General features: G+C 37.5%; 1 protein-coding gene across 6 annotated transcripts in view; it reads right to left on the bottom strand.

Annotated features, from left to right (window-relative positions):
• The window catches only part of MCTP1 (multiple C2 and transmembrane domain containing 1), a 222,866-nt gene that overhangs the window by 100,442 nt on the left and 109,925 nt on the right, over positions 1-12,499 (bottom strand). For all 6 annotated transcript variants that reach the window (XR_015799421.1, XR_015799420.1, XR_015799422.1 and 3 more), the window contains exons 11-13: positions 2,936-3,038; positions 711-813; positions 263-364 (exon numbers count right to left, since the gene is read on the bottom strand). Coding sequence is in view for 3 of the 6 variants with exons in the window: in XM_088156371.1 (XP_088012497.1) it covers positions 263-364; positions 711-813; positions 2,936-3,038 (308 nt within the window). In the remaining 3 variants the exon portion in view is untranslated. The remainder of the gene's footprint in view (positions 1-262; positions 365-710; positions 814-2,935; positions 3,039-12,499) is intronic.

Genomic DNA, 12,499 nt, shown 5'->3' with positions numbered 1-12,499 from the left:
TTTCAAAGTCATGGCTGCCAAGCTCAGGACACATAAGTACACACAGAGACAAGAGTTGCTGCTCTGTACATTAGCAGCAATAGCAGCAGCATCAGCAACAAAAAGAGTGGGTGTGCCTAGCAGTGGCAGAAGAGTATTCTGTAGTATACATCAAGGCTTAGAGAAAATGAGGAATGACAGAAATTCTCTACAAATCAGGAACAAAAGCTTTCATGAAACTGAACTCTTTAGCAGTACAAAAAAACCCAAAGTTAAGACTTACAGCATTAAAAATCACATCTATTTCAAGATAGATGACCCCCTTTGTTGGCCCTGTCAGCTGCTTGTTTTTCAAGACGTAGGCTTTCTGTTCACCATTTTGAATCTGCAGGAAAAGGACATGACAGCCGTCTGTCTTGCGGTCTCCGCTGAATACACCCCCCCGGTGACCCCTGACCCCCAGCTGCTGAAACTGACAGAGAACCCAAAACAACTGTGGCAAGTCTGACAAGTACCTGTTCATTACCAGGACCGAGTCTGTCAGGAAAAATTAACTATCATGGGATTCAACATGGCCGTGAATAGAGTATGTTAAAATTTTAGTGTTCTTATTACAGACCTTGGTTGAGAAATGACAGACTTAGAGCTGCAAATTTTTATTTATTTTTTTTTCTCTTTCCCCCCTTCAGCGGGAAAAATTCAGAGCAGTATGTCAGGTGAATGAAGCTTACAGACAGCAATGGTATAGCAACTTTGCCTAGAAAGTCAGCACTTCGATCGCGGTCTTCGTCGTAAACTGTCACTTCAAGCACTGAGTGGATATCCTTTATATTGCTACAAAGAGAGAAGTACACACAGAAGAAAGAAGTCACTTACACCAGCGGGTACCAAGGACAAAACTGTAGAAGGTTAGCACAGATACCGATCTGTTTTTCCAAGCCATGGAGGAGAACTGAGCTTAAGTAAATGAGACATCTCTGCATATAACCAAAATGCTTTCTAAGGGCTGTGATGATTACTCTCCCTCTCTCTCTCTCTCTCTCTCTGCAAGGCCTTTTATAACCAAAATACTTTCTAAGGGCTGCAGTTATCAGTCTTTCTCTCTCTGCAAGGCTTTTCCAGCAGAAGTTTTCTGAAGGATGTTGCTTTAAATCTCCTACCTGAGGTTTGCACTGCATGACCTGCAAGGAGCAGCACCGGGGCATTTACAGCCACCAGCAGAAGGAAGAGAGCTTTTAAAAACTAAACACTTGTACCCTTGTGGTAATTCTTACTGCAAATAAAGTGAAACCTGTAGGTTTGCAAATGGAAATAATTACAAGCTACAAGAGAATATCCTTGCACTAAGAACAAGTTCTTTGTTTCTGAAATCCTCGTTTAATTACAAATAAACAACAAATTGCAGTAAATAAAGAACAAACAATATGAAACAATGCATCTCTCAGGTACAACTGAGGAAAGAAGACTGCAGGCTATTAAACACTCCACTGCCATGCACAGGAAATATCACTGTACATTGTAAACTTTTGAGTGAAAAATTCGTATTTCTTACTAGAATAAAAAAATATTTGAGAGAACTCATGCTTGATTGAATGGCTGATCCAGGAAATACAAATTCAAGCAAAGCAGTTCAACTTCAATAAAATATACTCCTCCAGGTGTGGGATTGCTAGCCCAAAAATTAAGAAATCTAGGGATAAATGCAAATGTACATAGAAGGAAGGTCTTGAAAGCCTTTAGAGGTTTTCTATTCAATTTCTGATTAGTCTTTTGTCCTCTACAAATCCAGGCAATTCCTTGTGCAGAGAACACCGTCAAGAAGTAGAGGATGATTAATTATTGGCTCTATTGGTAAATAATTAAAAATATATTAATGAACAACTTAGCATGGTTTTGCAGATACAGAAATGAAAACTACTATAATAAGTGGTTGAAAAGTACAGCTACTGTGAGATTTTTTTTCTTTTGTTCTGAATTCATTTCTGAGAGCTCACTGCAGGTGAAGAAAACCTGTGGATGCTAAATATATGAATGACAAATCTAGAGGGGAAAACAAAAACTAAAATCATGCTGAGTTTTGAGATTAAGGGCAAAATATAGCATTTTCATGTAAGATAAAGTGAAGTAAGTGTAACAAAACTAAAGCTTCTACTGTTTTTGCAAAGGATTGTTACTGATTTCAGCAGCAGTTAGACGTGGAATGATCAGTTTTTTCTACTCATTGGTGTCACATTACAGTCAGATGGAGAGAAGGGAGGAAAAAAAGCAATTGAGTAAAGCAAACAACAAGGACATTTTGTCCGTGGAAGATCTTTTTTCTATTTTGTCAAAGCCTTTAACTGTTTTCAAAGTAACATAAGGATAAAAGAGCCAATCACATCACTTCCCAATAAATTTTTTAGACTGCATTTTACCCAACAGCTGGATTGTCCTAGTATGATACTAGGTATCATGGTATTGTGAGAAGTGCAGCTGGTAAATGGAAACAAGAAGTGGAAAGTATTTCATCATAATTCAGAGAAATATAAATTAATCCAGAATTTCTAACTTTATGTAATGTTTTTTACTGTTAACAACCACATTTTAATGGTCATATACACAGTATCTTTTTTCCCCCACTCAAAACTTCAGGAGCAAATCCATCACACTGGATTTGGCCCTTGAAACTGTTGCTGAGCCTAACAAAAATCTGGTGCACACAACATTACTCATACCTGGTTTCCAAGAAACAGACCTGGCATTTTTCCACTTTAAATTATAACGTCTCCATTTTTTTCATGTTTTTAATCTTCAAAACATATTTGGATGTTTAGTTAAGAAATATCAGAATGTCATCAGTATTCTTCTTTAGAACTACCAGTAAGTATTTTTGCTCCCTCTCCAACAGCCTCACCTCCAAAAAGCTACCCAAAACCCACTGCCCATCCATTCCCCCCAACTAAATCCAAACACCTACAATGTGAAGGTTTTGTTCCATTCTGGATTGAGGTTCTTGTAGACAGTATGTGTCAGTAGTCTGTCATTGTTCAATTCAACTACACAAAACGGGTCACTTTTACCTGTAAGACAAAATTTGGAACAAATTTTATGAACTAAGAAAACAGATCATGACAAAGCTTTAAATAAAATCATGTTTGGGGGGTTGTTTCTCAAAAAATAGGGGGGTAAGAAATCAGCACACAGACTTTTCTGATGAAACACAGCATGTTCCTGAATGTTGCCAAGCACCCTTGTGAGACAGCTAAGAGAACTTTACTTCAATAGTACCAATTTTGACTTTAAAGATAACATAATGAGTATATTTTGATAAGAAGGAAAGGTATTATTCTGTATTATTTGTAACAACATAGCACCTATGAAAATTACCCAAAGACTATTATGTTGTATTATGTTTCATGCTGTAAAAATCCTCTCCCCAAAATCAAAAAGACCGCCTCATATAAAAGCCTAACACAACTGGCCAAGTACAATTAAAGAATGAGATGGTATGGGCTGGAATGACGGGCTGTAGTCTCAGCACAGCAGAAAGGCACACATGGTTGATATTTTATTATACTTTAAAGCACAAAAAAGTAGTTTTGAATATATTTACAAAGAGGTCCCTCAGCATGAAAGCCACCAAAGAAGTAAGTATGAAGTTGCTGCTTTGAAAATGGATTATGTAGATCATTGAAGTAGGATAATGGAAATGGATATGGAAGTGTATTTTTTTTCCTTTGAAGAAAAGTAATGGGCAAAGCAAGTGTTTGTGTGTATGTGTGTGTATCCTTAAATATGAAACAGGCAGCTTACAGCAAAAGACTGCAGGCAAGCAGTGCTTAGATACTAAGGAAAGTGTAAGAAAAACAGTAACAACTGCAAGTTTAGGGGTAGAACATGAAATTGACACTAACCCTTTTAAGGTTTGATTTTGGAAAGGTGTCATGGTTTAAGCCCACCAGTAAGTTAAGCTGCTCCCCTCCTCCCCAACCCCTCTTTCAGGTAAGAGAAACTAAAGGCAGAAATTATGGGTTGAGGTAACAACTTACTGGAAACCACAGAGATAAAAAAGCAAACAGTACCAGTGTATAAGAGAGGGTGAATACATGTAAAATGATCACTGAGTCTGACACACCATCTCCACAGATGGTACCACACCACCACTCCCTCCACCATGTTTTTTCCCACAAGCCTGAGACAATGAAAGATAATGGCTTTCCACACCTGCACTTTTTCTCCCCAAGACCAAGACAATGAAAAAACCCACAATTTTAGACACATCCTCCAGTTGGGACCAGCACCAACCCACCACTCCACTCGCCACATACCCCTCCAGAAAAGGAGAAGGCTGCTGAACCTCTGCTTTGTCCCTGTTTTCCTCCATGAGAAGCCATGGCCTCTTCATCTTGGAAGTGAGATTCCCTGACTTCCACACACCAGTGTAATGATTTGAGTGTATAGAATAACAGCCTAGACAGGCCCACATGGATCCAGGCTCTGCCCTCGTACATCCTTGGCCTGAACTAGGACAAAATGATAAAAAGAAAAGTAGACACCTGAATCTTATGCTTAAGAAAAGCTTGGCTGTCTAAAAAAGTAGTGCTCCAAAGTGGGAGAAAGAAAAAGGTATGGAATTGGTATCTTCAGCACTTCAGGGCAATCCTGAAATATCCTAGAAGGCTAAGGAGGGGTAGAGAGATAGACCTAAGGAACAGCTATAATGGAAAGAACACTAATGAAAACATGAGAGGAATGGTGGGAAGATATCTTTTGATAAAGAGGCAATAAAGGGAAGAAATCACATTGTGGACTAAATTATTTGACTCATATTTCAAACTATGTCAGTAATGACAACTGCTATTAATGATGTCCAAAATGGAGACATGCTATCCTGCTTTTATATTTTTATTTTCTCCAGTAACTGAAGGGAGTAACCTTTGCCTTTGGCAGAGTACAAGTGTACACATTATTTTCATGTAAGTAGAAAGCTGAACAACAAATTGCTGCTTCTGGACCCAGGGGAGCTTTGTCTGATGTAAATGAACAATTGAGTTGCATGGTACCTCATGGCTTGCTCTTCTCTCCAGACTTTGTTTGGGCAGTAAACTGTTCAAAATATATTCAGTGTTGGCAATGGCCTTCCACAATTAAATCAAGCATACTAGGCAATTGTGTTTCTCAATGTCTTCAATAACTCTGTATTATTTTTTCATGCATTATTAGAAACTATAAATTAAGTAGCTACAATAGCTACATTAATGGGGCTACATTAATGATATTAGGGAATATAGTTTGTTTCATACCTTATACAAATGACAATGAAATCAATACTTGGATAAAGCTGCCCAGGGACCACATCTCCCAAACTGCAACTGTATCGATTTTGACTACAACAAGGGTTGATGTGCATATTATTAACTTTAATGGTAAACAATAATTTTTTTAAACACATTGTGAATTATAGTTAATTGATGTTTACCTTCTCTAGAAAATCATATACTGCTGAATGTTTCCCATTATCTTGAAAACTTATGCAATTCATTAGTCAGCAGAAATGGATGTACCACACATCTCAAGGTTCTTCTATTTCATAAGGCTAGAAGGTGATGGGAAATCTAAAACATTTATATTTTTTGAGTTCTTTAGCTTTCAGTATTTGAAAAAGAAACACCCAGAGATAGTTCAAATAACAAGGCAGCACTGACACAGCAGGTGGACTACTGTATCTCATTTTTTAAAGTATTATCAATCATATTTGCATACAGTGGTACAATGTGAGTTGAACTTATTAAACATATACAGACAAAATAAATTACATTTACAGGCCATATGCATATACAGGCCATCTTCTATAAAGAAAGAGAGGGTATTTACTACATTTATTTATTTTCTGTGCGTCTTGGCATGCAATTTTTCAATGACTTTTCTTACAGATTTACATGACTATCAGTCAATAATATGTAACATTAATGACAGAGGTCCTCAATCAAACTAAAGACAAATGGCTTTCAGAAATGAAAAAATCCCTCACTTACAGTCAACATTTCACACCTCCTTCCTCCTATCATTTGAAAATACTACAAGAACAAATTTGAATGAGGCAATATCATGACATGGTTCAAGACAAGGTTCAAATACCATGGCTAATAATGAGACGTTTCCCAGCTTTGAACATCTCTGCTAAGGAATGTTGGTTTTATCATATTTACTTAGCTACAGAGTTCCCAAATGCACCTCCAGAACTTCCCACAGGCATTTCTTTTATATGCTGAAACACTCATAACCAAGCTGGGCCTCTGAAAGGCACCACTCATTGCTGACATGCTCAACATAAGGTATGTGCAAACATTTTTAAGATACTAACCCAAATAAGTGAATGTGATACAGAAAGTCAAAGACAGAACAATGCATGAAGACTTGGTGAAACTCCTATGTATCTGTCATCTTTCAAGTTTTCATTATTAGAAAGAGTACCTGCAATCTTAATTCTCACTGACAGCCTTGGCAACCTGCTGCATTTCAAGAGTATTCAAAATAATGGGATCATTCCCAATGAAAGAGATCACTAAAATAGCAAAAAATGTCCTTAGGCTTCCTTGGTTTCTAGAAGAACCCAAAAGATCCAACAACACTATATTATTCAAAGCTAGTACCTTAAGCACAACACTCTCTAACAAAAGCAACCTCAGACAACTTCTGTCAGTTAATGTGATTAGCTGTTTCAAGTAAGAGATACAGAAATGGTTTTCCACATTTTTAAGAGAAGAACCACACATGTTCAGAAGAGTATATGCTCTCCCTACAGCCTTTCTAAAAGTATCCTTCAAAACCTCTGATTAGTTTTGTGCTGCCTATGCTTAGTTATATCATTCCATATTATATTGTCATGACAAGGCCTTTGACTATAAACTAAACCACAACTATTGTGTATAACTGTATAAAACCTGTCATACGTCAAGAAACTCTACTAAACCCTCTGTATCTGAGGATCTTCCAACTATCAATCTGTGCTCTGTGCTTTCTGTAGGCCTCCAGCTACTGCTCCAGTGACTTTTGAGACATTTAGCTCTTCATCAGGCAGACATCCACAACAAACTTCTCAATACAATCCTAAGCATGTGTACAAGAATAAGATGACCACCACCTGTTAGGGCGTATACTAAAAGCATGTTCCCAGCAGCACCAACACCACACGGAAAATTTTGAGTATCCCATGACCACAGTGGGCCAAACTGCTATCACACCTTACCACTGATTGCAGGAATTAATGATAAAAGTAGGTAGTGAAAAAACAAAGTATACCTTCGAACTTACTGAAATCAAACCTGCAGAAAACCTTGTTGCCCTTGGTTTTTGCCTTCTGATGTTGAGACATTCTTTTATACCTCCTCTTCTTCGCACTCTCTTTCTTATAAACACTGGATTGTTTGCATTCCTCTTTGGAGGAAGAGAAATTGACATTGTAACAAGCCAATTGGAGTCAGAGGTTCTTTCAGCATTGTCCAATCCAAAGTCATTGCTATATGTCTATAAATAGACATGTCATGTAAATAAAGTTCCCTTTCTCCTGTTCATCTAAGGTGGTGTGAAGTGTCTGTCTCCTTTTGTGAGTGTGTCGCAAGGCCCACAAAACCTCAACACAAAGTTAAGCAAATATCATTTATCCACTCTTTTGCTGTAATGTATCATGCTTTTTTGGTCTCTACTTGTACAGTCCTAAGGGCTCTTGAAATTATAGAAACAAATTGCTAATTTACGTAATATGCATAATTGAAGGAAAAGCAACTTCTCTTTCGACAGATCTCCCTCACCTGCTTTCCCCCTTTAACATTACAGAAATAGACTATCTGAGAATGAACTCTAGGAGTTCTACTTCTTAATGTATGCCACGACTGGAAAAAACCCTAAATAGTTACTTATCTTTTGAATTCTATCTTTATTTTTATCTTTGAAGCTTTTGAATTTTAGGCCACATGTTGCATCTAGTTTGACAGATATCCTTGTTTGTGCTATGCCATGTCTTTAGACAGTGCAAGACCAGAGCACAAACTCAGATGACCTTACTTAGATCTAAGAACTACTTAGATTTAAGTATTTTACTTTAGTCAGCACTGTATCCCTCACATTGTACATCATGCACATGTTAATTTAAATTAGTCTTTTACTTGTCACCTTATTTCTCAGAACTACCGTATGTCCCTGGATGAACAGTACACCCATAACCTCAAGTCGGCCCCAGCTCCCCAAAAGAGGTAGCAATGAGGAACTAGAGATGTGTTACTTGTTGTTTTCTTCAAAACTCAAAGTCCCCCAGAGCCCAGGAAGTCCTTCACAAACAAATCAGTCAGTTGGCAGCTCAGATTCATTTTGGCTGGTCACCTAAACATATTTCACCTGCAAGAAAATATAAAATGCACTTTTTCATGATGGAAAAGAGACCTAAACAGTGATTGATTGAAGCAAACTTTAACTGCTTCTCAAAATATTTAGAAAATCAAAACAACAAAGCCTCAATCTCCACACAATTCCAGCTTCTGGATTTTCTTCTCAAGTAGCTACAGCACCACACAGCCTGTGGAAAAAGTGGAAAAGTTTGGGAAAGGCCCTTTCCATAAATTCGAACACCACAGGACTTTCATCTGGCTCTCTATTCTGGTACTCACAAGCAAGAACCAAACATACTAGGTGACTTGTGAACCCGTGTATCATGATGGCCATGGGTTGGTGGGCTGGTCTCACACACACCACTTCAGCCCATCTTCCAGGCTGGAAGCAAGCTGAACTGTTCAGTCTAGGGGGCAGCCAGAACAACAAACCACTGGGTATCATCTCAAATTCAACTACAACAGTATGACTTTTTCAGAAGAGATGGTAAAGACATGTGACCAATTCAGATGCAAGGATCTTTTATTTGTCTAATTATGTTCTACCTGAGTGTTACAGCTGTCAAACTGCAATATGATATAATTTATATTTCTGGCCATTTTATATAGGCCATCCTTCAATAGTACCCAAGGTGAAAATCATCCAATATAGATTTTTTGATTCTTGGCAAACTTTTTTCCAGCAAAAATTAATTTTGGAACACAGAACTTCTTTCAAACAGAGACTTCAACTGAATACAACTGCACTTTCATACTCACTTCCTAGCTCCACTTGTACACAAAGCAGACTTTTCTTTGATGAAAAACTATCAAATCTTAAATGTGAACAACTGGCTTGCCATGATTTGTACAAATTCAACAGTGATTTTTTAAAATTATTATTATAAAACTCTATTAAACATATGCATTTGTCTCCAGAAAACTGCATGTCATCTGCTTATGATCCAGTTAATATTGTAAAACAGGAGACTTTAGTTAACAAAAAAAATAGAAACATCTGTATTTTATGCAGCAGGATAAGTCTCTGTTTTAGAAAAGAAGAAAACACTTGTGTACAGTAATAAACACCATGCTTCCCTATTGTCAACCACTGAAATTCCAGCCTGTAGGAATGAAAATGAAAAATCATAAAGACAATCAGCCACTGTAGAAAGACTCTTACTCTCTTAATTAAGGCTGCCATGGGCTCTTCCTAGGAATTACCATTGACATAATTACTCTTCAGAGTATATGCAAGCAACAGAGCACATGGCAGATCTATCTGTCCTTTGAGAAACTTATTGCACTTCTGAAGTATTAACTCACAAGGGATAGCAGATAGCATTGGGTTAGATACCCATTAGTCCTTCAGAGATACACTACCCATGGCTATGGAAAACATGCATTGCTTCAATATAACTCCAGAGAAACAAATCATTTCATAATTTTGCCATTTCACAGTCCATAAAGTTACAACAACTGATAAATGTCAATTTCAACATTAGCTAGACCACGAACCCATTTTCATCAAATCACTAGCCTTATTCTAAACTAAATACTATATTAATTTTTTCATTATTGACATTACATTACTAAACTTAGCCAAAAATGCTTTGGACAGTTGAAAAACTAAGTAAGGAATTTCAATTCCATTTCTACGTTTAGAAGTCAAGGTCTCAAATCATAACATCAAGAAGTTAAACCAACTTTAACATGGCTATAAAAGCCAAACTATTGTTTGAATATTTCATAGTCTATTATGATTCTCTCCTACCTCTGGCCATGCCTATCCATTACAGATCTAAGTCCCCACAGCAAAAAAGGCCCTTATTTTTTTAGAAGACAAGACAGCCAGTTCATGACTCTGGGGGGCAGTGCCACTCATGCAGACACTAATGTCACTAATGTTGTTCCAAGCTCCCTGCCAGCCAGCTGCTTGCAGCAGAACCGTCAGTCTGACCTTTGGCCAGGAGGAGGAATGGCTCAATAGCATGAGAAGCTGCCTTATCTAATGGATTAAGTACAGAACCCAAGCGAAATGCCACCTTTGTCAAGGACTTGCTCTGTTTGCCTTAGCTGAGTCAGTTAACCTTTCTTAGTTTTCCACCTTTAAAATGGGAATTATAATTCTACTCTATCTGTGCTGACACAAACATATTGCAACAGACTGAGACCATGAATGCTTGAGGTATCTTACGAGGCAAGTCAGTGTAATGCCATAATAAAGCTAAAAGAATACTTACTAAAAAAAATTAATCAAAAGTCATCCTTTCATTGTATGTATAATTTTAAATGTTATGGTTAACAAGAGCATTTTTTAATAAAATATCTTTCAAAAATATCTTTTAAATCCTGTTTTGTCCATTACTATGCAAGAACTGGTACTTAAAACCCAGAACCTTTGCTGTACATGACACTGGACCTAAGTCTTCAGGTGACCTATATGACAGGACCTGATGAAATATTTTATTGAGCATAGAATTCTGCCCATCTACTGGATTTTTGTACTCTGTGGAGACAGTCCAAGTGTATACTGAAATCTGTTTGCACTAATTGACAGAGCAAATTACTTTTGGAACTGTATTTCCAAAGGACCTCTGAATTTATTCCTTCAATTTTACACGCATGGGCTTCCATACCTTTGTGAATTTAATGTTTGTGTTCATCACTTTGACATTTCCTAGCATTTGAAGAACCATCTCAAAGACCATTCTTGCACATGTGATGTTCGAACAGTTTAGCAGGACAGATTTTAGAAAAGACATTTACACCAGCACAATTAGCCATACTGCTGTCTTCATCTTACTTTCAAGTACTGTAATCAAAATTTTAACACGGAATTTTCTTATTTTTTTAGAAGAGAGGCTGAATTGCAGACATAAAACTATTAAAAAAAAAAAAGGGGAGAAAACAAAAATCTGACTCATTTTCTATGCTTAGTTTCTTTTCTTTAGAGGACTAAAAGCCTGAAAAGCTTTTGAAAATAAACCTAAACTGAGTTCTTTAGTAAAGTCTCTCTGATATATAGGGTTCTGAACTCACACTACTCAGAAAAAACACAGACAATTCATTAATAGTGAGGACAGAAATACAAATAAATTTACTTTTAATGAAGACTGAAGACACAGTAATCAAAGTGTTAAAAATTCATTTCATGCACATTTCATTTGCCTCTTAGCTGATATTTATCACGTAACTCTGTGAGAAAGTGGAGGCCTAAGATGCTCCAGATAAATGTCTCAATTAATTGTACAGAGGTAGCCCTCTTTGAGCTGAACCAGAGCTGTGAGCTCTTTATTAAAAGCACTATTCTGTAGCCTGTAACCTTGTTCCTTGACTCCTCTCTAGTTTCCAATTTAAACAAGTCCCCATGCGGCCCACTCTAAAGGGCTTTGTCTCCCTGTCATTGTTATGAGAGCCAAGGCATCCTGGAAGTGTGAAATCAGACCTCATGAGCTGAACGGTTCCCCAGGGAACACAAGACCTCGCAGAAGGTCAAAGTCATGGGCTGGACCATCTGAAAGCGTCTGATCACTGGTCTGTGACACAGCAAGAAGGGTGGGGGCAGGGGAAGAAGGGAGCCAGGGGGCTAGAATTGAACACGTCTTAATTAAAGCCCAAAGACTACAAAACAAGCTATTTTCTAGTCAGGCCATCTTATGGAGCTTGAGTTCTGTCTGCTAATGAATCTGAGCTGCTAACTATTATTCCTTAAAAGCACAGCACTTTTGCTGAAATCGATCAAACCTATGGGACATCTTTTCCCACTCAGACCACTTTTTATCAATGATAAGGCAGAGATTTTGAATTTTATTTCATGACATAAGGAAAAGGAGCAATGCATCTGCCCCAGTAAAAGAGATGCAGACACTGCCTTGCAAAATCAGCAGCCTTCCCACAACCACCTACATATACCTGACTACACTGCAGAAATAATAGATATATCTGACTATTTCTTAACCTTAAACTATGTCACATGAAGGGCTTATTGCTTAAATACCTGTAGTTTATATGGGTTAGGTTAAACCCATACGTATAACGTCAGAAGCCAACTGTCATGATGAGTCCATTATACTTTAGGTTTTACCATACCGCCAGAAAGTATCTTCATATCAAAGGATGTCACTGTAGGCAAAGCACCTATCCTGCCAGGGCTCTACAAGCAGCCAGATCCTTGA

The sequence above is a fragment of the Sturnus vulgaris genome, chromosome Z (genome assembly GCF_052056855.1).
Source record: "Sturnus vulgaris isolate bStuVul1 chromosome Z, bStuVul1.hap1, whole genome shotgun sequence".
NCBI classification, from domain to species: Eukaryota; Metazoa; Chordata; class Aves; order Passeriformes; family Sturnidae; genus Sturnus; species Sturnus vulgaris.
This window is presented reverse-complemented; position numbering and strand designations above follow the sequence as displayed.